General features: G+C 45.0%; 1 protein-coding gene across 6 annotated transcripts in view; it reads right to left on the reverse strand.

The window, feature by feature from the left end:
* Positions 1-2,316: 2,316 nt before the first annotated feature.
* Positions 2,317-25,934, reverse strand: part of MCM10 (minichromosome maintenance 10) — a 48,829-nt gene continuing 25,211 nt past the window's right edge. For 3 of the 6 annotated variants that reach the window (XM_087398688.1, XM_087398689.1, XM_087398687.1), the window contains exons 5-13: positions 16,782-17,019; positions 16,549-16,673; positions 4,073-4,106; positions 3,943-3,989; positions 3,700-3,840; positions 3,390-3,466; positions 3,158-3,224; positions 2,924-3,053; positions 2,486-2,754 (exon numbers count right to left, since the gene is read on the reverse strand). In XM_087398688.1, coding sequence (XP_087254814.1) covers positions 2,722-2,754; positions 2,924-3,053; positions 3,158-3,224; positions 3,390-3,466; positions 3,700-3,840; positions 3,943-3,989; positions 4,073-4,106; positions 16,549-16,673; positions 16,782-17,019 — 892 coding nt within the window. In that variant the 3' untranslated portion in view covers positions 2,486-2,721. The other 3 variants (XR_015543670.1, XM_087398690.1, XR_015543672.1) reach the window with 3 other exon arrangements.

The raw sequence follows: 25,934 nt of genomic DNA on the forward strand, positions 1-25,934 counted from the left end.
ATTAATAAGTTGGATTCTACCTACCAAGTGGAATCTCCCAAGTATTGAATCTCTCTCCTTGGATGATGTTCAAGTGCTGGGGATTCTGATCCATATATCTTCTAAAATAATGACTTCAATCTTTTCTCTATTTACTCTTCCACCACTATCCACACATTTATGTTTTAATAACTTCCATGCAAGAAGGAATGCAATCAAATCTAGTCAAGGGAAGGTGTTGCCCGCATGTTGAGATCACTATTGATTGGTAGATAACCAAGTGAGTTAGCACATATGAGAATAAAAAAGGATTCTCAATTAACCTTTGACTAGACCTTAATATGGGAAAAGAACCATACGTCCCATATATGGTTACCTTGCAACTGGCACTGCTAGCATGGTATACCCAACTAATGACCTTTTGTGAAAAACCTATCTTTTTCATAAACTCATAGGAAATTATTCAAGATAATCCACCCCTAACCCTCTTGGAATGGATCAGAGATTCCCCTTGAAAAGAAACCATTCTAAACCAAGTACTAAGTACAATTCCACATTCATATTTTAAGAAACTACTCTATGGTTTTAGAATAAACCTTTATATGACCTAACAACAAAGGCTTTAGCACTAATCTTGTAAGAGTTCATAGTTGCCAACCGAAATATGAAAAAAACCATGAAAACGAAGTTTTCGACCCTCGTCGAAACGAAAACGAAAGAAACGGCAATATGATACAATTTATGTATTTTAAAAAAAATTAATACACAATACAATTATCAATAGAGTGGAAATTATACATAATACAATCATCTATACTTGAAGCATCATGCATGCTTCTATGATTCTAAATTCCTATGATGATTGATCTATCTAATACCATCTATTATCCCATGAATGATGCTTCAACAATCAACATGTGTCATGAACTAAGTTCTAACTTCTAACTTCTGATAAGTTTGAAGTTACAACAATCTGAAGTTTGAGAGGGAGGATGGAGAGGTAAGAGAGGAGAGGTAGTGGAGGGATGAGAGCAAGCTGAGTAAAGAGAGCAACTACCAACCTACAAGATGGAGGGATGGAGAGGAGAGTAGGCTACGGGTACCAAGGCCTTGGAATCAAAGATGGAGAGACTACAAAGCAGCACGATGAGAAGCAACAACATGAGAGGCGACGAAAGCAACGATAGGAGGCGACCAATCGACGAACGCTTAAATCAAAAGAAGGCAAAAGCCGTTTAATCAAGAGGCCACACCAAAAACCAACCACCCAAAATTAAAAATAAAATTAAAAATAACAATGATTATGAAACGACATCTCCAAAAGAAACGTCGTTTTTGTTTCCAAGTGAAAAACGACCGTTTCAAGTAACTATAGATACGTTAAGGAGATTATGAATCTCTAGTATTTGAGCTTAAAGTTCTATATTTTTTGGAAATAATGACATTTTTGGATGGATCTACACTACCATAAGCCTATATAATTATGATTAGTACATAGTCCATACATAGTACCAAGTGCTTTATAATCTTTTGCTACAATGAATAGCTTTATAATATTATTTTTAGAAGCAATTCATCATGCACTCATATTGCGAGAGGTATCAAGTCTCGTTTCCATCTCCCGCAAATACCATAAGTTGACTTGCTATCTTTATGATGATTAAACTAAATTTAAAATAGAGACTATTTGAGGGATGGGATATATGATGTTCAATCATATCCTAATATCTACAAACCCAATCACAAATCCCAATGTTGAAACCATGTTTTCATGATTGTGTATGTGCATGTGCAAACTTGTTTGCCTCCTATATGTCTTGAGGTCTCAACCTCAATATGCCTCACCTTTAGCGAAGCCTTTAATTTTTGAAAGATGTGTAGATTGTCAATTAAAAAATAGGAGTTAAAAGCATCCCATACATTGTAGATTCAAAATGGTAGACAACAATCAAGCTTAAGGTTTTTTTAATGTACATGCAAAAGCTTTAAATGATGCTTTAAAAAGCAGTGTTTGAGAAAAAACATGATTTGAAGTGTATGATTTGCATTCTTGAAAAGTCTTGAAAGAATGTTGTCATATTTTTATAAAAGAATGTTAGTTGCCTCGTGCATGATCCTAACTTATAGAGATCCTAATGGAGCATCAATGTTTTGCTTGTATTCTTCAATGTTAAACCTACAACGCTCATAAAAGTCTTAAGTTATATCATTCTTTCGATACACAAGGATTGTTTTAGTGAAACTTGGCTCATATGATTCCTGAAGACTTTTGGTTTTCCTAGATTATAGAAACCCATCATGTTTCCCTTTTTAGCATTGAATATTTGAGCCTTACATCACTGCAAATTGTCCAACTGCCAATGTAGGTCCACTTTGTTAATCTAGACACAAGGGACACTAATGAAAGCTATTGTAATTCAATGGCACCAATGGAAAACAAAGACAGCAACATAACACTAATTAAAAATTGAGTGATTTTCGAAGGTGAGTCTTAAGAAACCTGCAACAAAATGGATAGAAAGCATTTAAAGAAGTGCACCTGTGAGACCCTTCTTTAAAAGAAGCTACATAGCTCCACTCAAATGGGCGCTTGTAAGGAAATTTTGCTGTTCCCAAAAAGGAAAAAGGGGCATCTAGTAATTCTGCAATTTGCATACGCAGTCCAGGAGGGTTCCTCACAGGATTACCTTTATACTTTGAAGCAAGCAACAAGGGTTGACATTTGCCACATTATTTCAATGATTAACCCTTCTGGAAAATACTAATGGCCTCTGCCTGCATGCACCATGGAGAGCTAATTGTCAGTGGTGAAACATCTGCAGAATCAATATAATGTTTTTGGCAAATCATAATACCACGCCATTGTGACTTCATAGTTCAACAAATCACACATCTTTCCATGGTTAGTGTGTTCCAAAATATGTTTGTTCAAAAATAAACATACCATGGCATCATCAGAGCCTCCATCAGGTCCTTCTATATCAAGCTCAATCAAGCCAGGTCGACCAACAACTTTTTCTTTTGTCGTCTTCTTTTGAAGTAGACCGACTCCAATGCTTTTATCTAAGCATGCCCTATAAATTTACCATCTCAGCACAGCATAATGTCCTCTGAGGTAAAATTCCAAGCCATTTTGTAGGGAGAGACCGGTAAACGAGTAATAGAACCTTTTGCCTACCTTTTTTGTGTGGTCCCATGCTGCTTCTTACTCTGCCACTTCAAGCCATGCATGGGCTCCAGATTCTCTAAATTCCAAGCCAAAATCTCCCATTCATTCTCATAACAAACTGTTGACCGACAATAAGCCAATCTTTTCCCACTAAATGACATTTCCTATTTCACTACCAAGAACTGAATGAAGCATCAGAAATTAAATATGCAGGGGATAAGGATGCTTGGATTCCTATTACCTCTACTTCCATCAGCTAGACTTGCAAGAAATCTGATCCCTTGAGACTGGTACTTCGTTGTCACTTTATTTGCATTGCTTTTTTTTAAAGCAATAAACATGAACTTAGCAGATAAAGAAAATATATCTATACCTTCATAAGACTAAAATATATCCAATCTTACAAATTAATTTTTTTCAATTATTTTTGTAATAGAAAATATTTCTAGAGCAGATAAAGAAAATATTGCTAAAGCAGTCGATAAGAATCGCATTGCCTGCTAGACAGAATACCTTGCAAGCTTCAAGTGCTCATGGACTAGGGTGCTCACCTCAATACTTTTTGCAAGTCTTTGGAAGTCATGTGCTTCAATGGCTTCTGTGGCTTGCCGTCAGCAATACTATCTGAAGCTTCTCTCATCCCTTGCGATCCTATGAATTTATTGGGAGAAGTAAATCCTGTTGCTAAATTCCTGCAGATAAACCAGAAATGAAGTTCACTTTCAAAATTGAGACTTTTTTGCAAATGCAGAAGAAGCAATCCTCACAGCAGATGCTCTGCTTGAGAGGTTTACCCGCCACTAAGCTCCCCTCGTCTGGACTTGAACTTCTGTCGAATAGCCTGATGATTACAACATGAAATTAGTTCATAGAGTTGCACTTCAAGAGGTTTGCGTCTTTCAGATGCAGGAAAGAGTTGCTTACAGTTGTATGATACTGACAGTATTGACCATGTCTCCTGAAACACCAAGATCATCAGCGCATTGACAGGTGACCATAAACCTTAGGTTGTATATTAGGCAATCATAGTACTATAGTTGAAAACAGATAACAGCATTGATAATAGAGATACACAGTTTCTAGTTTGACAGACTTGAAGTTTGCATTAAGATTTCCTTCAACAACAATTGACAATCAACAGAATGCAAACTTTCATGATAAGGTATCTCTTTACTCTTTTAAGGGGCAACCAAGCTCCATTTCCTTAAACTAGCTATGACTTGTAAACTCTGCATGTCATGTGGCGCATCCCAACACCCTGGCCATATAGTGGGGGCCATGGTCACCTCGGGCCATTCATTGCAACCCTCCCTAGTGAAGGTAAAACCCCCTCTCAAGAGGTAAAACCTAAAATGCCAAAGGTGCTTAGGTGATGTAATATATTACCACTTGAGCTATCAACCCTCTAGCAGTCAAATTTGTTCTTGCAAAGTTCTAGTACGACGACAAAGGAACATGAATTATCCGGCAACTGGAAATTTGAAGCGTAGCAAACATAAGAAAGCAGTACTGTATTAACAAGAAATGCCCAGAACTCCACACCCTTGCAGTCGGGCATTCTAACGAAATTGGTGTCTACAATCACGTTTAGATTGAATTATATTTGGGTCATGTTAAAACTTTGTACACTTCTGAACAAAAAATGCATTAAGGGCTTGATTGATGAAAATTATCACAATCTTGCCCATACATGAATACCATTTGTTCAAAGGATCAAATAGAGAGGGTAAAGCTCATGCTAATTTATCAATTATGTGCAGTAATGCATTGTTCACCAAACCATGAGACACATTGAGGGCTTGATTCTCATTGATTGTTAGATAATCAGGACATCCTTTACAAGGATAAACCTTCCTCTCTTGCACCTATCAGTTAAAGAATATTAACACTCGTTCTATTTATGGCAATGCACCAAATTCATGAGAAGGAAGCCTATCTGTTGGTTATTAACAATTTTAGAATTGTTAACAATCTCACATTTGTGCTCAATTGTGTCTGGTTCATTATGAAGCTTGGCTCTCAAATACATACCGAAAGTCCCCACAATTTTAGGGAGCAAGTAGCAGGAAGGAGGTAGGAGAGTAGATAAGATTAGATGTCACATCAAAAGTCCCCTTGTACATGAGAGGATGGTACTTATATAGTACCTCCCTAGCCCTTTAGACCCCTCTATCTTGCAAACACCCCAAATACTAGTTATCCTAAACCCCACTAACTTGACCCACTTTTGGCTTTCATTACAACCATCCCTCCTTTACCAAAAAAAAAAATTGTCCTCAACATTGCAAGTGACGGGCCCCCTACTGTAAAGAGGACATACGCCGTCATGCATACCACCAGGGTCAAAAGGAAATGTGATATATTCATGTGCCTTAATTGTTGAGAAGGTACGATGGAGACGGAGGATGACACTAATAGCGATAGAGGTGAAGCTTTTGAGGGTGATGTTAGGACTGACCACCCTTACTCTGCATCTCCTATCAACCCCTTGGATATCCCCTTTGACGTACCTTGCCGCCTGTATGCACCAGATTTCTTGTCGGAGTTTTCTAGCAATTTTGGTGCTCGTGCTTCTCCTCAGTTGCCAGAGGGCCTGAACATCACAGATGAGTTGCGCTTCCCAATGTTGGTTCCTAGTTCCTTGGAAGAACGTGGTCTACCCTCTCCGCGATATGGAGCTCGAGCAAGTCCCCGCGGTGGGAGAGGAGCAAGAGGAGGAGTTGTGCGCCCCTCTTATGCGCATGCAGCTCAGAAGCCACGGGGGGGCTTCTTCAGTCTTCCCCCGAGAATGTGTTTTACTCCTAGCACTTCCGATGGAGATGGGCCCTTGGCCTCCACAGAGCTACACAAAGCCTACGCAACTACTACTCCCCAGCACAGAGACGGGATTGCAAGCAACTCCGAAAATCGAGCTCCTACACGAACCTCTGGTAGCCCTGTAACCACGCATGCAACCACTTCAAGTGGTGAAGGAGGAGGTAATCAAACTGATAAAAACAGAGCCAGTGGAAGCGGAGCAGATGCGTCCAGAATCGGCTGCCCTCAACCAGTGGAGACACAACACGCAAAGACGAACGAGCAAATAGTCGCAATCCTAGGTAGGCTCCGGGAGAGTCGAGGCTCCCCATGTCCAACGAGGAGGAAGCTGAAGGTCTCCCGCCACCATCAATCCTAGAACCCAAGCATGCTACACAACAAGATGCTGGTGGAACACAACAGTCTGATGGAGAGAATCAAGCAGCTGGAACATGTAAAATAGTAACGGCCTTCCTGGATGACACATTGTTGCATGACTCTGTGGTTTGGTTAAGAACTCATGCATTAGTGGGTTTTTCGCCTGGGGTCAAACCTCCACTTATCTTTATTGAGTCTTGGATCAGAACGAGCTGGATTAGGAAAGGGATCAATGTTTTGAATGTAAGATTCTTGAAGAAAGGCTTTTTTGTCTTTCTTTTTCACAAACTTGAGATGGCTTCTAGAGCTATCCAACATGGTCTATGGACTATTAGGAATCAACCCCTTTATTTGGAATGGTGGTCCAAGGATTTTTCTCCTGATTCCCCTAGATCTACCAAGATCCCTGTTTGGGTGAAGCTCCCTGATCTACCTCTTTATGTGTGTAACCAACTTCCCTTTTTATGTTGTGGACTGGGAGAAGTACTGGGTGTAGAGCAAGAGAACTTTATTAATCCCCAAGGCAATCCTCACATCTGCATTCAGATAAATATAGCTAAGGAGATGCCCAAGACTCTCACTATTCTTAGCAGAAATGGTAGTGTCTTTAGAGAACAGCCTCTAACTTATGAAAATCTTGCCCACTCTTTCTTTTTGTGTGGGGTGTCCACCCATGTGGTAAAAAACTGCCCTTTGGAGAGAGGCAAAGTTAAAGAAGTTGAACCCTCTGCTAAACAAGCTACTCCTGCTGAAAGGAGGGTTTCCAAAGCTCAAAGCAAAAGTTAGTGATAAGGATCACACTCTGCCACAAACAGCAAATAAAACCTCCTTTGAACCTCTTAGGGATCAAGAGGAGAGCCTAGAAAATAGTCATACGATCAGTCAAGAAAATAACACGGTGATAGAGGCTGCATGGTCCAAAGAGTTTGAAGAGGATGTTAACAGAGAGGATGCCAAGGAAGAGGTAGAAAAGAGTGAGGAAGATTCAGAAGAAGATCAAGGGTAGCTGCTGTATTTGGACTAGGCTCTTCCATACCCCAACATGCCAAGGATCTAGAATTCTCCCATATGAGACCACACAGGGCTCCAATATTTGAATGCTAGTAGCATACATGTCTTTCAGACGGCTTCTAGGTGCATCTAGCCTGTGAACAGCCAAATAGTCTGAGAGAGATGAATTACGCCTGCCAAGAGTCATGTTGGCATGGTCCCACAATCTTTCCTCGTCACTAGAGACACCAAAGTCCAACCCCATGTTCAACAAAATATTCAAACATGTTGTTTGAACCCAATGTGGTAGAACAAGGAGGGGGCATTGGATAAAACAAGCAAATGCCACATATTGTGTGACCTCCGTTTGCTTCAGGCTGAAAAGGGTCAGTTCTCCATGGTACTGTTGTAGTTCGAAGACAGCATAAACATGCCCATCCCCCAAAACTTATCAGTGTGCAACCCAAAGTGCATGTGGTGACCCATAGTCTTGAGTGTGCATGCCATATTGACTGCATTTGAGCACCATTGAGCAAGTCATCTCTGCCATAATCTACTAACCAAGCTCCAGTCAAGCACTCTAATGAGTAGCCCTTCTTTCTTGAAGGTGAGGCATTGAAATTGCATATGTAGATGTGCTGCAACCAAATCTGTAACAAAATTACCATTCCCTGGTTGCATGCTTCTGGCCCTTTTCCAAAACAACATCAACAGGTTGCATGTAACATGAGCATTAAATTTGGACTGACAAGGCCTAACCATACATTCTCGTGCCATCATTCTGTTCCAAGTGGCTCCTTCAAGCTCAGTTAGTTCTTTTGCAAAGCTGCCTCTGCTTAAGCTCTCCATACAAGGGACAATTCCCAAGATTGATATCATTGTAGGGTTTCCAATCAGCCGATAAATGAGGTTCCATAAATCCTCGTGCATGGACTGAAATAGTGGCATGCACGTAAGGCTGTGTAATATATAACCCCTTGAAAAGAATTGCATCAAAAATTTCAGATCCATAGCCACCATGCTCAAATCTGGAAGTGCAGTGGCTTCATTTCCGTCCAGGCTTGAAAGCATGTCTATCAGGCAGCCATTCATTTCAACAGCATGATTCCCTTCTATAATTACATTTTGCATGTGGCAATGAAGGAACTGGCAAACACATGAGTGATCTTCCTGTGATATCAACACCCATGGACCTTCATTGTTGGTAAGCTGTAATAACTGCATGCAGCATAAAGAAGCATAATGCCCTGATGACAAAAATGCCAAAATTTGTGGCCCAAAAACATCACCATCAAACTGCATGAGGACTGCAATCATAACAGCTGTATCTCGGGGCTTGTCTTGCTGGCTTATGTCTGCAACTTGCTGGACCAAGAACCATTTTACATATTTCTGAATTTCTAGCTCATAGGCTAGTGATATCTGCAAGTTACTGGTAGGCAGCTTTGATGAAATATAAGTACTAGTCCTGACATAACCCTCATGGGTCTGTTCAGCCTCATCATTTGCATAGGGATTTGCTTTTGCAAGTGCCAATGCATGACAGCATTTATCACATCTTGTACAAAGCACGAGGACATCCTTGGGAAGTTCTGCCCTTGCATTTAGTGCAATCCTATGAAATGCCATTGTTCTCCTAATGGCTGCTGAGTGTAGCAGGCAAAACTCCCAACTATACTCACCTAGTGAGCAGCAGTGAAGGGCATCAGTTATGTTGAAGTTGTGGCCATATTCCCCACTGTCATGCTCCTGAATGTATTGTGACACAGCTTCAGGAGTAAAACTTTCTTGCATATCTTTTTCATGCTGCACAAGCTACTCCTTGTCACTATGGATAAGTTTACTTTGACATCCCTTGCTATCATCTGTGTGGTCTTTTATAATTTCATCCTTAATGGAGGCCATACAATGCCGGATACTCACCTCCTCCTCAAAAACTGTCCTCGAAGTCTGCATGCCTAGAAGGATCGAGTATAAGTGCATCCACATCCTTATCTTGCTAGTCAACCTCTGCATCTTCATCAATATCACAGATTTGCTCATCATTGCTTGGCGCCTCATCTATCTTTTCACCCATCAGGTCTGCTGCATTTTCACGGTTACGTAGGCTACTCTGAATATAGGCATTTCTTCCATTAGTGCGCAGAACTGCCAGGGCATCATCTAGAGCAATGTATCGGTCCGGCAAACTGATATAACAGCCCGCTTGCTGTCCATATTGTTTCCATCATGTGGGCTGCTCCTTTTATTTGAGCAGCTATCCCAACATAACCCTTTTGTAATTGCAGCTGTAATAGCCTGGAAACAACCAGATTTTTGTCCTGCATATTCAAGCATCTTCTACGGCTTTGAAGCGGTACTAGGGAGAGGCATAGCATGACTAGGCTGCATAGCTCCTCTAGACATCATAGCTCCGAGAGACTCTTTGGGTGGATCAATATGCTTCTCATCCCCATCGTTTTGGTGCATAGGAGGAAGCATGGGCTGCTCTCCCATCGACTACATTGCAATGTGCACAACCTCTCCGACCTCGCAGATTTTGCTGGCCCATATGCTTCTCTGCCTCGGCTTGGGTCGTGCTCTAAAGCATCACCGATGAAGCATCCATGAATTTAGCCTTTATGCCATCAAGCGTGTGCATTGCAAAGTAGGAGGTATACCCTTGGGTGCTTCCGAAATGACAGCTTTTGGTTCTTGCTGTTCATAGCCATTTAAGCTGCTATTTTCATTAGAACTCTTCTCCCCACAACATCCTTTAGTATTTGCAGCTCGAATCACTTGACAATGACCATAGTTTTGTCCTGCATCCAAAGGCATCATCCATGGCTCTAAAGCATGGTTTGGCTGCATGCCATGGAGTGGCATAACATGGTTGGACTGCATTACAAGCAACGGCCTGACTACATTCTCCCCAGATGTTGGGTGTCTACTGTTATAGGCTTGCATAGCCTTTGGCATCACTCCCCTCAGCATCATAGCTCCAAGTTGCTCTATGGCATTTGTATCTCGACATTTAGCATAGAACATCGTTGTCAAATCTAACAGCTGAATATGTAAGGTACAACCACCATCATATATATCCCAACCGTGCAAGGTGTTTCGTGCTTGCAGTGCACTAGCCTGTGAGGCAAAATGCATTTCAGCTTGGGGTCCATTGGAAACTTGATGCATAACAATCTTCTCAATAAGCCCAAAAGGCAAAAATACTTTATGCAACACATCCAATGTAATGGGATACAACATATTGTGATGGTAATCAAAAGGAATCCATTCGGCTGTGAATCTTCCCCACTTTGAAGCTGCCCTAATATTTTTGCATGCTGCATAAAGCTCTGCATAAGCTGTCCAAAACTAGAGGCATGTTGCCCCATGTTCCCTTTATATGCATATGGTTGTCCCATGGTGTGCAGTAAACCTTCGTGGCTGTCCAACTGTGCCAAATACATGCACATGTGCTCACTGCCTGCCTGTCTCAAAGCTCAAAATGTGATGGAGAGGCCAAGAAGAAAATGCCAAAACAAGCTCAAATGTCCATGAAGAAGGCTCGAGAAAGAGGTCGATGAAGAGGCGTCAAAATGGAGCCTGAATGGCCTGTGGAAGGCCTTGAGAAAAGGCTGGAAAAATGAACTTTCTTCCCTTTTTCCCCCTTTTTTTTTTTTTTGGGAGGGGGGGGGGGGGGTTCCCTAAGACACCTAGGACAGTTAGTAGTTTGATCCTAAGACCTCTAGGACTGTTGGGGCACCTTGGTTAATGGACTTGACCTAAAGGTAAGAGTAAACCTAACCTAACCTAACCTAGTACTTAGTTAGCTTCACCCAACCAATCTAGCCAACCTTGCTGACCTAACTAGACCTACCTAAACTAACCCTAACTACTAACCTTACCCAACCAAACGGGCTAACCTAGACAGAATAAGGTTTGCAACTACAACTGCTTTTTTTTTTTTGGGGAGGGGGGGGGGGGGGGGGGGAGGGGGGGTCCCTAAGACACCTAGGACAGGTAGTAGTTTGATCCTAAGACCTCTAGGACTGTTGGGGCACCTTGGTTAATTGACTTGACCTAAAGGTAAGAGTAAACCTAACCTAACCTAGTACTTAGTTAGCTTCACCCAACCAATCGAGCCAACCTTGCTGACCTAACTAGACCTACCTAAACTAACCCTAACTACTAACCTAACCCAACCAAACGGACTAACCTAGACAAAATAAGATTCGCAACTTGGAGAGGCACAACGGCTAAACATCCTAGCGACGACGCAGTGCACACGGTGGCTGGTCAACCCCAGCGAGACCCCCGAACGATAGACCGGGCGGCGATGGTGATAGGCGGAGCAAGAGGTGGAATGGTCGATACGACTCGCAAGGCGGGGCCAATAGAGATAGCTCACGGGCTGCACAAAGGTGACTCCGTCAGCGTAGGTGCAGACGTGGACTGGCTGTTGTTCGTGACTGCGCGCGGATTTGGGCTGTGACTGTTGTTCGTGACTACGGGCAAATTTGGGATGTGACTAATAGCAGGTCGGAGCTGTTTATCACGTTAGGCGTGGGATTCAGGCGGACAAGACAAGTCTAGACGGGGCAGCATTAGTCGTCAGGCACGTTGCTACTTAGGTCATTGATAGCTTAGTTCGTCGCTGGTTTTGCAAAGCTTACAGCCTTGAGGCTGTTGCAGATGAAGATTTGTCAACGGGTAGGCTTGCGAAAGCTCCTGCTAGCGATGCTTCATCAAGTGAAGGAGAGGCTGGTGGCGACAAATTGGCGTTGGTCGTCAAGATTGGCCGTTCATCTTGCTGGTCATCGTGAGAACAGCAAATTTGCAGATGTCCGACACAAGAAATTCACAGGCTAGGTTCACGCTGCCTACGGGAGTCCTACTGATCGGTAGAGCTGCAGTTGACTGGCCATTTGTAGATACATAGCAGATCCAAACGAAGCTCCGAATACAAGCTTGCACCATGCGACCGATGCTCAGTTGTGTGCGTTGGCCTAGTCATCAAAAGGGCGAGATCAATGTCATTGATGCCCTTCCGATTGATGCATTTTAGGCTCAGATACGTGTTGGGCTCAAGATGTTAGCGTAGTAGAGCGTCTCTTTTTCTTTTTTTTCTTTTTTTCCTTTTTTCCCTGCCGCTTGCAGTCAGGTGTTGGCATTGGCGTAATGCTGTAAATGAAGGGTGAAAAAGGAAGCAAAGGTGCCACAGTCCCGGCTCTGATACCAATGTAAAAGGGGTAGGGACAGATTTGGAGAAAGGGGGGAGAGAGAGAGAGAGAGAGCGAGAGAGAGAGGGAGAGAGAGGGGAAGAGGGGGAGGAGAAGAAGTAGGAGTGAGAGAATGAGGTAGGGGAGAGAGAGAGAGAGAGAGAGAGAGAGAGAGAGAGAAGTAGAAGTAGAATTTTATTATCGTCCTCGGGGGGCCAAAAATGACCCATGGGACCTAATCCTCAGTACAAAAATATCCTCCGTTGTGGAGGGGTCAAGAATTTTCAAGTTCTTGACGGTACAAAAAAAGACGAGTGACAAAAGATCCCAACGCTGCCGAAGAGGCAGTGGAGAGAACTGACGAGATCTAAGTGGTGTCTACCAGTATCTGCTGATAGTCGTCTCTGATGTGTGCATATCGGGGGCAGTGTAGGGCTATATGTGCCTCTGTCTCTACTGTCTGCGAATCACAGAATCTGCAAACTCTGACATGTCACGGCAGATTTAGCCAAGCTCCTGTCTCTATTGCCAAGGTATGTGACCGTGAGCGAAATCTAGCAATATTCCTGCGATAGAGAAGAGGTATGGGAGTATTGATGTATGGCTGAGCAAGGGCATTTGGTGTCATGAAAGATGACCAGTATAAAGGATTTATTTGATCTTGACAGTATTCTAGCTTGGTCCTCTTTTCTGCTGTCAACCATTGGGTTTGTAGAGTGCATAGTAGGGACAACTGAAATTCTTGCATCTTGACCTTTTCAGGGGGCATAGTCAGGTATGATTCCACTTTCCATCCACTGAACCATTTCCTTATATCTGTTCCCCATCTTGTGCAGATGATCTTGCTTTTATGATTCTTCTGGAGTTTCATACTAGCAGTCCATACTCTATGTGGCAATCTTTCTTTTGGCATTTGTTGTACTTCCACTAGGTGCTGCATCACTCTAATCAATGCATGGAATTCAATCGGCCGCCTGCCCGTTTCCAAGAAGAGGACTGAATAAGGGGTAGTTGCCTTGACTCCTAGATGTCTTCGTAGGAAAGCTTTTTGCATTTTTTCAATCTCATTCCATGTGGAGAGAGAGATGCTGCCCCCCCATACTTCTACTCCATATAACACTGTTTGAACCACATATGCATCAAACAACATATTCCGAATCTTCCAGTTCCGGGTGCCAGTGTGCCTACAGTCGTTTTCAAATTGATAGTGCTTCCCCCAACCTGTATCCAACCTTCTTTGTGCACATTGCCACCATCTGTGATTGGTTGGTATGTCAATTATCAAATATTTAAAGGTATCGACATATTCAATGGGCTGCCCCTCAAAGCTGATAACCGGGGGATGTTTAGGTCGGGTGGTGCATACTGCCATCATTTTTGTTTTGGCAGTGTTAACTTGCAGCCCACTTTCCGTGCAAAAGACCTATAGTACCTGTAATAGTTAATGCATGGAGTCAAGGTCATTGGCGAAAAGAACCACATCATCTGCATATAGGAGCAATAGTATTGTCCATAGCCCAAGCTTGGGCCCTTGTATCCCTTCTTCTGCTGCAAATTCATTAATCAGTTCTTCTAGCTTGTCAATGCATATTCCAAACAGGTTAAAGAGGGCAACCTTGTTTCACCCCCATATTACTTTGGAAGGCAATTGACAGTCCATGTTCTTGCCTGAGTCTGCATGATACCTTCTCGTATATGCGAGAGATGCCTACCCTTAGTGCCAAAGGGACTCCGAGGTCTTGCATTCTTTTCCATAGGCCACCTCTCGGGACTGTATCAAATGCCTTCTTGAAATCTACAAAGCAACACAGATGAGTTTCTCCTTTGAGCCTGCTCTCATCCATGAGTACTCTTAATGTGACCAAGTGATCTGCAATTCTATGTTCTTTACGGAAGCCTGCTTGGCCAATGGCCCTCTTCTTGGCCTCTTCAGCCCAATTGCTGATTTTTGCCTCAAGCACTGTGCTAAAAAGTTTAGCTAGTGTGGAGCTGATCATTATAGTCCTGTAATTGGTGACTGAATTTTTGTCTCCTCCTTTATATAGAGGCTGAACCCAATTCTCTTGCCAATCTGGAGGGAAGCCATGATGTAAAGCGTTTGTCAGTATGTGGGATAGCCATTGTCGTGCCCTGTCTTCTATCCATTTGAAGAGTTCAGCACACATGTGCATGTGGTCAGAGGCCTTGCCATTTGCCATCTTTTTCAACCCTGCTTCAACATCCTCAAAAGTGAAAGGGCTGGCTGAAGCATATGACATTGTTTCATTTCCCATTTCTGTGGCATTGGCATGATTATAGAGCTTGGTGACATACCCCAGCATTTCCTCATCAGAGATATTGCCCATGAACTTTTTCTTCTGGCCCTTAACCTGTTTCCACCCCTTTCTGGGATTCTTGATGAATGTAAGCAAATCAGATTCGTGAGGGCATTGTATTGCTTTTCCTTTTGTCTGTAGAGGTTATTATCAGAAATATGTTTCAGCTCACTGTGTAGTTGCTTGCATTCATCATCATACCATTTCTTGTGGGGCAGCCCTTTATGTCTCTTCTTTCTATCCTGGGAAATTTCACATCATAGAGAGAGAGAGAGAGAGAAAGAAAGAAAGAAAGAAAGAAATTTTATTAAAGGTCCACGGAAGGCCATACATGGCCTATGGGACACAAAATCATCCGAAAGGAAAATACATCATCAACGATGCGCCAACTAGGTGGCCTCATCGTAATACAGCTAAGATGCCAAAAATGGCTACAAAAATCCTAGATACAAAATGAAATGAAATAGAGTACCAAAAATGCCTAGATACAAAATGTAAAATATGAAATATGAGGAACATCGTCTTCCCTAAGGGGTCTGTGATCCAAAGAAATGATGGAAGTCATGGCCATCGACCATGCCTCCTGGGCAAGTGTCAAGTGGGCTGCTGGCGGTGCCAAGTCTCCATGGAGCAGAGAGAGTAGGGAAGAGAGAGAAGGTGAGAGAGAGTAGGGAGCAGGTAGCAAGAAGGAGGTGGGAGAGTAGATAGGATTAGATGTCACATCAAAAGTCTCCTTGTACATGAGAAAGAAAGAAAGATAGAAAGAAAGTCTATTAACGTCCACTGGAGACCAAAAGGTCTATGGGGACAGCAAGAAACCCTCCAGTACATCTGCTGTAGGAGGGCACATGGAAGCTCCCAAGGAGTGCAAAAACCAACCCCATATTATTTAGAGTACCTACATGATAATCTGGAGAAGATGGTACTTATATAGTACCTCCCTAGCCCTTTAGACCCCTCTATCTTGCAAACACCCCAAATACTAATTATCCTAACCCCCACCAACTTGACCCACTTTTGGCCTTCTTTACAAACAACCATGTCTGTAAATTTCTTAATTCTAAACATTACAAAGGGCTAACTTATTGGTTCATTGTTACTTTTCTCATTTCTCCGCTTATGCCCTTCATAGTCCTCTCCAACTTGCCATGGGGATGTTCCTAATAGCTACCATTTAGCAATAAATAGCCCTCCTGCAGTCCAGAAGTGGAATTCAACAGTAATGCATTCAGAGAAGCATTTTTACACATAAGGTATGTACCTTAAAATATATTTTCACACATAAAATAAATCATCTCCAGACACTTCATAAAATTTCCCTGGTTTTTAGCTTGTATGTTCATAACGACTGCCATTTTGGGATAAGCCAAAAGACACAACAAAAACTATACTCAAAGAGATGCTAAGTCCTTCATTTTCTTATTCCTATTCATAGTAGCCAACACTGATGCTCATTTCAGCTTTCAAGCATGCTCTCTTCCGTTTTAAGAAGAATCTCTCAATGTGAAACATAAGTCATTCATTTCAGCTGACCTCAATTCGTGTATGTCACTTTGTTTACACAAGAAACACTTGAACTTTCAGTCTCTTGTTTTATCAACACAAATATTGCTCCTTGGACAGAAATCCTGACAATATCACACATCATCTCACCCAATGCTAGCAAAACAAAGTCCAGAGATTGATAGTAGAGATCGGACTGGCATCATGCCAGATATTGTACCGGTTTACAACAGTTGAACAAGGAGTGCCATCCTTACGTAAGCCCTTGCAGATGCAATAGTCTACAGAAGTCCCTAGCTTCATTAGTTGATCACTAGCAAAAATACTGAGGCTGAACTCGTTCCTCTGAATGACAAGCACTTAGATCAGAGACCCCGGGAAAAACCAAAGAGAACCACGAGAGTATCATTGATTAAGACAAGACTATTTCATCTGATTACAAATTGAGCTTACCATATCATCTCGCCTGACTTTTGCGTTGAATACAGCAGCAATGCTCCCTGCGGATTCTTTCCAATGCTGTGTATATGCATCTCCAAATAAAAACAGTGAGACTGTTGTTGTGTCTAGAGAAGCAAGTTTCCAGATAGCGAACTTCTTCCCAGTTGAGCTCACTTTAGGCATTCCTTTATCAGTCAAGACACCCACAGTGGCCCAAGCACCTGTAATGTTCTCACCCATCATAGCAGTCCTGCCATATGAAACAAAATAGGAAACAAACAAAATCAGCCCTTCAGTATGTCATATAGATGCATTTAGCATTACATAGTACGTCTAGCTACAACTCAAATCACCTAAACCATAGGATTAGAGTGTACTACAAGCTTGAGAGTCTACCGTCATTAGAGAGCATTTGCACACACAACTTGTGCATATTGACATATGGCCCATTTAAGTATTCATAAACAGATATGTGTCTGTATGTATGTATACATCCACAGAAATATGCATGTTCTCAAAGACAATTATTGTTGCCTTGGTACGAACATTATGATGTTCAACTGCCAGACAGTTCTTATTTTATAAAGCAAAGTCATCTGATTGGGCTCGAGCTGATTAACCTCAATAGAGACTCTCTAATCCTTCCGCATTCATATGAATACTTGAAGAGAATGAACGAAAGTTTATTAGCGTTTTCAAAAGACCAAAGGGTTTATGAGACTTGAAAAAAACCAGATAAAATGAAAGCTACGGGGTGGGGCCACTAAAGCAGGCATCCACACCCAAGGCTGGTGTCTGAGTTGAGAAAATCAGTGCATTGCGCTGTTGCTGTAGGAGAGTACCCAAATGCAAAGGACGAAAGGGGGAGAGATCCCAGCAGTTGGCCATCGAATCGCTAGCCATAAGAGTATGGGACATCTATATGCTGTCTGTAGGCCAACTCTACCAGTCTGCTGAGGATAGATGAGATGCTCCAAGTCAGCAATGGCTCTAGATCTGTTAAGGGCTGGCACCATCAAGAAATAAAATAAGAACGGAACGCTTTTGGTGCTCAGCCTAAATAGTTTGTCTGGGCCCCTTCATCCTCTGCAATCTCTAAGAGGTAGCTCATCATTTGACAAGCACTACTGTTACTCCAGTGGTCTGTCTCCCCAAGTCAAATAGCAAAGAAGAGATGTCTACAGTCCTCATGTGAGGGTCCATCCAAGGGCAGAGTCTGTTGCTACGTCGCATCCCTTGCTGCCCATGGCTCGAGTCACCGGAAAAGAAGTTCATGATCGTCCTCTGGCTTGGCTCTCAAGGGCCCTCTTGGGCTCCCCTCTGAGCTCGCAAGAACCGGTCTCTATCTTGCTGGGTCTGGAGGAGAGAATCGCTGCACGTCACTGAAAAAAAAGGCCAAGAAATCTTTGAGTAGACAGTGGTACCATCGACGCATGTCATAGTACACACGGCATCTGAATGCAAAGTGCTCCTCTGTCCCAACCTCCTGCATATCACATAAAGTGCAGATCCCTCTCTCAAGCGGAATGCCTTCTTCCCGTCTTGTCTCAATATGCAGCTGGTGAGACGATACTAATTGAGATCCTCAGTGTGGGAGATCGATCTGGCTATAGCCTCAAGGATCTGTAAAAACCTCCTCCTAGATTTACAGGCATAATCTCTGTAGAAGCTGAGTTTTATCAGAAGCTCATGGGATGCTAGCCAAGTGCTCTACATGTGCAGCCGTAGGAGGTCCTCTCTGATGATTTGGTTCAACTCATGATAGGTGAGTGGAGTAGATGGAGCCTCAAGGCTATAATGAAACAGCAACAATCTGTCATATGGAGTCCCATGCTGCAAACCATCTGCAGTCTGAGCACACCAACTCTTTTGCTCACCCATTGCATCTAGTGCAATAGATGAGTTTCAAGGCCATCCACGATAGGCTGTTGTTGTGCCTAAGTCCCTGTCTCTGTGAAGGTACATGAACATACCAGAAAGGCTGCATCAAGCAGTAGAGGGGCAGTCCCAAAATCTGCTAACAAAATATGATGTGAGGCCAATCGCTTGCTACAGACCATCCGAGCTAGAACCAAAACCTATAGTCTCTCCACACGGGACCCAATCTGTCTCAGATAGATCCATCCCCCAAAAAAAGACCCGCATATATCCCAGTTAGACTAACAAGAGTTGAACAAAAGAGACTAGGTCTTGGGGTCTTGAAAATGAAACTCAAAGCACTCACACTCGATTTTAGCAGGTGCGGCATACCCTTTGCTCAAACGGGCTAGTATGGCTAGTCTCATTGTGAAAATCAAGCCTTAGAAAAACGTCGAAGGTGAACCACTCTCAATGTGTGGCTGCCTGAGACATGCTTGAAGATCATGACCTTGGTTTTATCAAGGTTGACCTTCAGATCATGTGTCTCACAAAAAGTTTGGAGTACATCAGTGTTGCGGGAGACTATCGACTAGTGAGGAGAGTAGAACCATTGTCGTCTGCATATAGTAGAACCGGGATCAAGGAACCGGCTAAGGGTGAGCTTGCTTTGCATGAAGGACTCTAGCTCATCAATGTATAGACCAAACAAGGTCTATCATAGAGGACAACCTTATGTGACACTCCAGTTGTGCTCATGATCTCATTTCTACACCCAATCCACGTCTTGACTCTTCTTGACACCCGCTATGTCTTAAACTACACACTAGACCAAGTAGTCATCTAAATTGTGGGACCCGTGGTCCCGTGTCAAAGGCTTCACAACAATCCACAAAGCAACAATAGACAGGAAAATGTGATCCAACGTTGAAGCATCTTCCCGAAAACCTTCCTATCTTACAACTTTAAATGCCTCGGGCTTACGCGAACCCTTGTCTTATGGATCGTGACAAAGGTGTTAAGGGTCCAAGTGTGAGGGAAACCGGTGCAACCCGCCTTGTTAAATAGATTTGCTAAGGGTACTCTAAGGGCCTTAGCACATGGGTGGGGTTGGCATGGGTTTAGGACGGGAATCTATTTATCATCATTACTCTCATCCTAAACCAAGTGGTCTGGGATGGGTTTAGAATGGAAATAGCCACTTTTTTCCCATCCCGGACCATGGCCTCAAGACCCTAGAAGCCAGAATGGGATCCCCTCTTTTAGGGATTTGAAAGCATGGAATGAAGACATGTGTTCTTGTCCCCCCCTCCTAACACATGAAATGGTGCCATGTGTCATCTCCCACCTAACGCATCCCTAGTTCTTTTGACACTTAGCACATGGTGGGAAGGGAATAGGATAGAAATACATTTGATCGTAGTTGGAACCACTTTTTCATATTCCCATGGTATTTCCTCCCATGTGCTCAGACCCTAAGTCCATGTGCAATGTACTAGGTGCATTTCTCCTCGTCATCTTTGGCTCGGCCATTGTGTAACTTACGAGTTGTATGTTGATATCACCAGTGGTAAAGAGTGAACAAATAGGTAGGGTAGGGTAGATGTGGAAGGTCTTGGTGCCAGCTGGTTGGGAAGGTTATAGAGGATGCGTGCATAAGCATGCCAAATAGTCCGGTTTGTGAGAGGGGATGTGGACCTCTAATCGATGGAATAACCACCAAAAAGAAGGCCATCTTTCTAGACCATTGTAGATAATCAATTATGCATCCTGTCCATGTCTATGAATATATGCCCATATGAGGCAACTAGGGATGGTAGATCAGCAAAACTCAAGAGATGTCCGCCTCATCTAAATCAATGCCAAGCAATAGAATCCAATCATGCTCGAAATTAATGATCGGTACATGGAGGTTTGTGGTCCTATGGTTAAGTCCCTAAGAAGAACTTTCATGTGGCTCAAGAAGTCGATGATATTTGGATATAGGACAGTATACAGAGATGCCTCATCCTCCTCTTGAAGATTCCTAGGAGGTAAAGTGTGAGGTTTAAGGTGTCACGCGAAGACGTGCTCCTGATCCATATCCATGGAAATCTAGCGTGTGGATCACATCACTCCACAAAGATCATCACATTGTGAGATGATTGATAAGGGACTGTGACACCACCAGATCCTCGTACCCCACCTGTTTCTCTTGTTTCAAATTCCAGAAAATCCATCCATCAAGCTGACGCTCAAATCTGTCAAGAGATCATCTGACAAATGTGGATACTGCTCTACTATTAATTATGGCCGCCAGGATGACTCATCATCAGGTAAGCCCTCCATCTAATGAAATCTTCAGTATAAGATCTGTTTCTAAGTATCATGTCCCTGAATCCAATAATTCTTTCATGTATGTACTGAATTTGACCCTGCTCATCCATTGGAGGAAGCTCCTCCAAAACCTGATCAGTTGGACCCAAACACTTCTTTAAAAGCGAAATGTGAAGTACATCATGTATCTTTGAGGAAGAGGGCAGTTCCAGCCTATAGGCCACTTCACCAATTTTTTGAGCTTTCATCATGTGGCCTTTGCACTGCTGAAGTAGGGCTGTTATATGAGCTACACCCTCAATGGCCTGCTGATTGGACATGGTTCCATCAGGAATAGTGGAAAGGCCATGAATTTTGTATCCATACAATGCCTCAAATGGGCTCATCCTTATGGAAGTATGCTTGGTACTTTTATAACAGAATTCAGCCAAGTGAAGCCATCTATCCCATGAGGTTTGAGTGTCAAAACAATAATGTTGGAGATATTCCTCAAGCCACCTATTGACCCTTTCAGTTTGGCCATCAATTTGTGGATGGTCAGCTGTGCTTTGGGGTGAGGAGAGTGCCCATGGCTTTGAACAATTCTTGCCAAAACTGACCCATAAATCATCTCCACCTCCATTTAGTCCACCTGCGCCCCCCGCCACCTCCGCCTCTTCCGCTCCCGTCGGCTCCCCCCCCTCTCCCGCCTCCTCTCCGCTCTCTTGCCCTCCCATTTCCTTCTTTTCTCCCTCCTCGCCTTCTCGCCCTCCCTCCTCCTCCGCCTCCCACCCTCCTCCTTTCTTTTCTATACTTGCCCCCTCCTTCACCCTGCCTTGCCTCCGCCTCCCCCTTTGACGCTTTTCTTCCTCACCCTCCTTTTCTTCTTCCTCCTTGCAACGGGAGCACTTGTGCTTGTTAAGGCGAAAGAAGAACCTTGGTGCAGACAAATAGGTCACCTCACCAGAGATTGCCCCCGTGGCCTCCCCCGTGCGCCTCCCCCCCCTCCTCCGCAAAGTAGGCAGTGTCAGCAGGCCCAGGAGCAGCAGGAGTCTTAGACCCCATGGGTTACCCCCTCAGCAGGGGACTGGACACAGGTTAAAAAGAAAAAGAAACAAAGTAAGCAGGCCCGCAAACACCGCAGGCAGAGAACCAATCGCAGAGAGAGGGATAGGGTTGACCGAGAGGCCTCGAAGGAGGATCAACAGGAAACACCGCCCACTCTGCCGATCCTCTAGCTTCGAAGGTTCAACCTCCACACCCACCCTTGCAACAGCAACGAGCCCCAGGAGCTCTAGATGCAGTGATGGCGGAAGCTGCAGTCGCTAGTTCGATCAGGACTACGGAGGAGCCGATCCAAAGCCCTAGCGAGCTAGATTAGCAAGGGGGACCTGATGTCGTCCTTATCCCTCCTCCCCCCCAGACCCCTCCCCCTCCCCCCCAGACCCCTCCCCCTCCTCATCTTCACTTCCCCCTCCCCCACCAGGGTTCCCCCCGCCCCCCCCCCCCTCCTATAGTCACCCTCACCACCCGCCCCCCTCCCTCTATCCCCTGCGTCCCCACCGCTCCCTCTCCTGCTATCCCCCTCTCCACTTCAACTCCACTTCAACAACAAGTTCTTCCGCTTCGACACCCCTACCAGCTGGCAGGGGAACGATGACGCTCCCTTCTGCCTCCTCATCGCAGCAACAAGCCCGTTCAGGGTGGGATCCTGAGGGACAAGGCTTGTCTTCCCAGTCAGCGGCCCCTAACCTCCAACCTAGGCGTCCCTTACCACGGGACTTCTGGAGATTAGGACCCTGGAACTATTTGGAGGTTCTGGACTCTTATCCTCTACCATTGGAGGTAACGCTCATGGTCCTTCAGCCCCGAAAGGGAGGTTTGATCAGTGTAGTGGGATCTCCGACACACCCCGTTTGGAGATTACCATTTTCCTCCACAAGGGTGGAGAAATGGTCCCCGGAGGTGTTCGATGCTATTTTGGGAAATCAGATTACACACATGATGGATGAGTGGATGAGGCCACATGGACTAGACCTTTGGTACGCCCATGGTGCGGAGGTGAACTTCCAGTTGAGCTTCACGTGCGAGGAGCCGGTGTGTGGCTTGGCGATAGGAGTTATCAAATTGCCGCTGGAGGCAAAGGTGGAGCAGGCACACCTCTAGCCCCTCCAGAAGTGTGCGGAGCTGTTCGAGGTGAAGGCCTCCTTCACGGTGAAGTGGGCACGGAAGATCGGTATTGAGCCATAATCCACACTAGTACGGCGATGCACAGATATTGACTACCCGTCCTCTAAACCCCCAGCAAAATCACACAAAACAATCTTTCTGAGACAAGCACCCACTCACAGGAGAGCCCTGTTCCCAACTCCCCCGTCCTCATGAGCTGGACCATAGTGAGTTGGAACGCACACGGGCTCCACGACAGTGTTCATAGCCAACCACAGTACTTGAAACTCCGACAGGAGGGCAGTGGTAGGACGGGCTGTAGACATCCTTATGATTTAGGAGCACATGTTTTCAGCTTCAAACATCAGACGATGCCATCACCTTCTCCCAGGGAGAGGTCCAAAGGAGTGGTCCCCTACGGTAGGACGGAGTGGAGGGGCTGCATCTCAGTCTCATAGACTTTGGCCCCAGAGGTCTACGATCAGGGCGAGCTCATTCCAGGACGAGCAGTTTCGATGGGAGTTCGGATGGGAGAGTCCAAGATCGGGATCCTAAACGTGTATGCCCCAGCCTGCAAACAGCACCGCCAGGCCTTTTGGAGGAGGCTGTCAAGAGTGTCTTCCAGATGTAGACTCCTGGATTGTTGGAGGTGACATCAACAACCTGGAGTTTGGGGAAGACAAGTAAGGCGGAGCTTCTTTTTCTCAGATGCCAGCAATAGAGCGTAGCACCTGAGAGTAGTTCATTTTCATGATCAGTGGCAGAGACCCATGGAGAGAGCCAGATTTCAGCAAGACACATGGCAGCCTTCTCTTCTCCTTTGGACAGAGGAGACACAATGGATTACTAGAGAGACTAGACCGTTTCTATGTTGGGGACTGGGCACTACACAGAGGCGGATCTACCGAGATTCTGACAGGTACCACGCTGTCAAACCACTCTCCAATGGTACTTCACTTGGATCAGCCCCGCCAAGGTCTCCCCCAAAAGGGAGTCCGCATTCCAAAGGACCTCTTGCAAGACGAGGAGATTCAGCAGGTCATGGCAAGGATTTGGGAGCAGTCAGAGACCGTGTGAGGGCTGGGCTACGTGGGTGGCCGATGCGATTCAGAGGAGCAATGAGGAGCTGCAAGCTCACGCCCTTCGACGGAGGAGTACCCTTTGGGAGCGAGAGCGGGGGCTTTGAGGAGAGACCTTGCCTCCATCGAGAGGCTCAGGGAGCAGGACCCAGTGTCTCAGTGGCTTAGTGGCAGATTTGAGAGCGCTTGTCTCGAGCTCCAGGACACAGAGGTGCGACGGGCTGAGTTCTCCTATCATTCCTCCCGGGCCCGATGGGTGCAGCAGGGGGACAGGATGACAAAGCAGTTCTTTCAGACCACTGGGCCCCGATCGACAGGCACACAACTACGTCTCCGAGACTCGCAGGGCATCATGCACACTAACCCGCAGGAGATTCTGGACATGACCACGGGTTTCTACAGCCAGCTCTTTCAGATGGAGAGGATGACCCCAGCTGGTCTTGTGGCCCAAGAGCTAGTTTGGGATGACGTTCCGCCAGTAGTCTCGTAGGACCTATGCAACAGACTTGAAGAGCCTTTCACAGATGAGGAGCTATGGGAAGCCCTCAAGGCTCTCCCGACCCAGAAGTGCCCGGGTGAGGATGGCTTGACTCCGGCCTTCTTTCAAAACTTCTGGGAGATTATCTCCACCCCTTTCCGTCTAGCTTGCCAGGAGATTTTTGACACGGGCCTTCTCCCTCAGTCTTTGAGCAGGGGGATTTGTTTGATCCCGAAAGGGGGAGATAGGTCGGACATCCGACAGTGGAGGCCGATCACTGTGCTTGATACTGCATACAAGATCCTCGCCAAGGTCTTGAGTTTGCGTTTACGGCCCCATCTTATCGACATCATCCATGACACATAGACTAGGTTTGTCCAGGACGTAGCATCCTAGACAACATCTTCACGTTCTGGGAGTAAGTGGATTGGTCCAGACAGGAGTCACAGCCGTTGGTCGTCCTTCTCTTGGACTTTGAGAAAGCCTACGACAGGGTGGAGTGGTCTTTCTTGGAAGGCACTATGAGGAGATTGGGTTTCTCAGACAAATGGGTCAGAGAAGTTTCAACGCTATATGTAGGGAGCTCCAAGCAGATGCTTATCAAAGGACACACAAGCGAGGCCTTTCCTCTCTCTCGCTCAGTCCGCCAGGGCTGCCCACTAGTACAGAGCCATGGAAGCTCCTCTTACAGCGAGGGCTTCTGAGGAACACCCCATGCACTGAGGGACATTGGCAGCCTTCACATCGATGGATCTTCTCAGAGGCCCCCCTTACGAGGAAGGGCGCCCCCCTGATGAGGAGTCTTCACAAGGTATGGGAGAGACTCGCAAGAAGTCTCATCCGTGCTCCGCCCAGATGCACAGAGGAGTTTGAGCACCAGCCCCTTATGTGGCACCCAGAGCAGAGATCAAGAGGGCCGTATGCTCGAACAGCGGACTCACATTGGTTGGGCACAATGGGACAGTGGTCCAACAGGGTCCTTTGGCCAGAGCAGACTACCTATGGAAACAGAGGCGAGGCTTGATGCCTTAGCACATCTGTGAGGGACGGGCAAGATTGACTTAGCCATTCCAGAGTCCTGGTGGGAAGGACTTCACATTTGGAGAGACAGCAGATGGTTGGGGCAGTTTTCCTATACTGGTGTTCCCTTGAGGATGTTGATGCAGCCCGGCAGCACGCACCTCGGCTTCTTCCGTGTAGGACCTAGAGGCCTACTTCAGCCACTCACTAAGAGTGACCCCGAGATGGATGGGAGTCTTGATGGGATACACTGGCAAATGATCAAAG

The sequence above is a fragment of the Dipteris shenzhenensis genome, chromosome 27 (genome assembly GCF_047967505.1).
Source record: "Dipteris shenzhenensis isolate YYH24624 ecotype China chromosome 27, Dip_SZ_1.0, whole genome shotgun sequence".
NCBI classification, from domain to species: Eukaryota; Viridiplantae; Streptophyta; class Polypodiopsida; order Gleicheniales; family Dipteridaceae; genus Dipteris; species Dipteris shenzhenensis.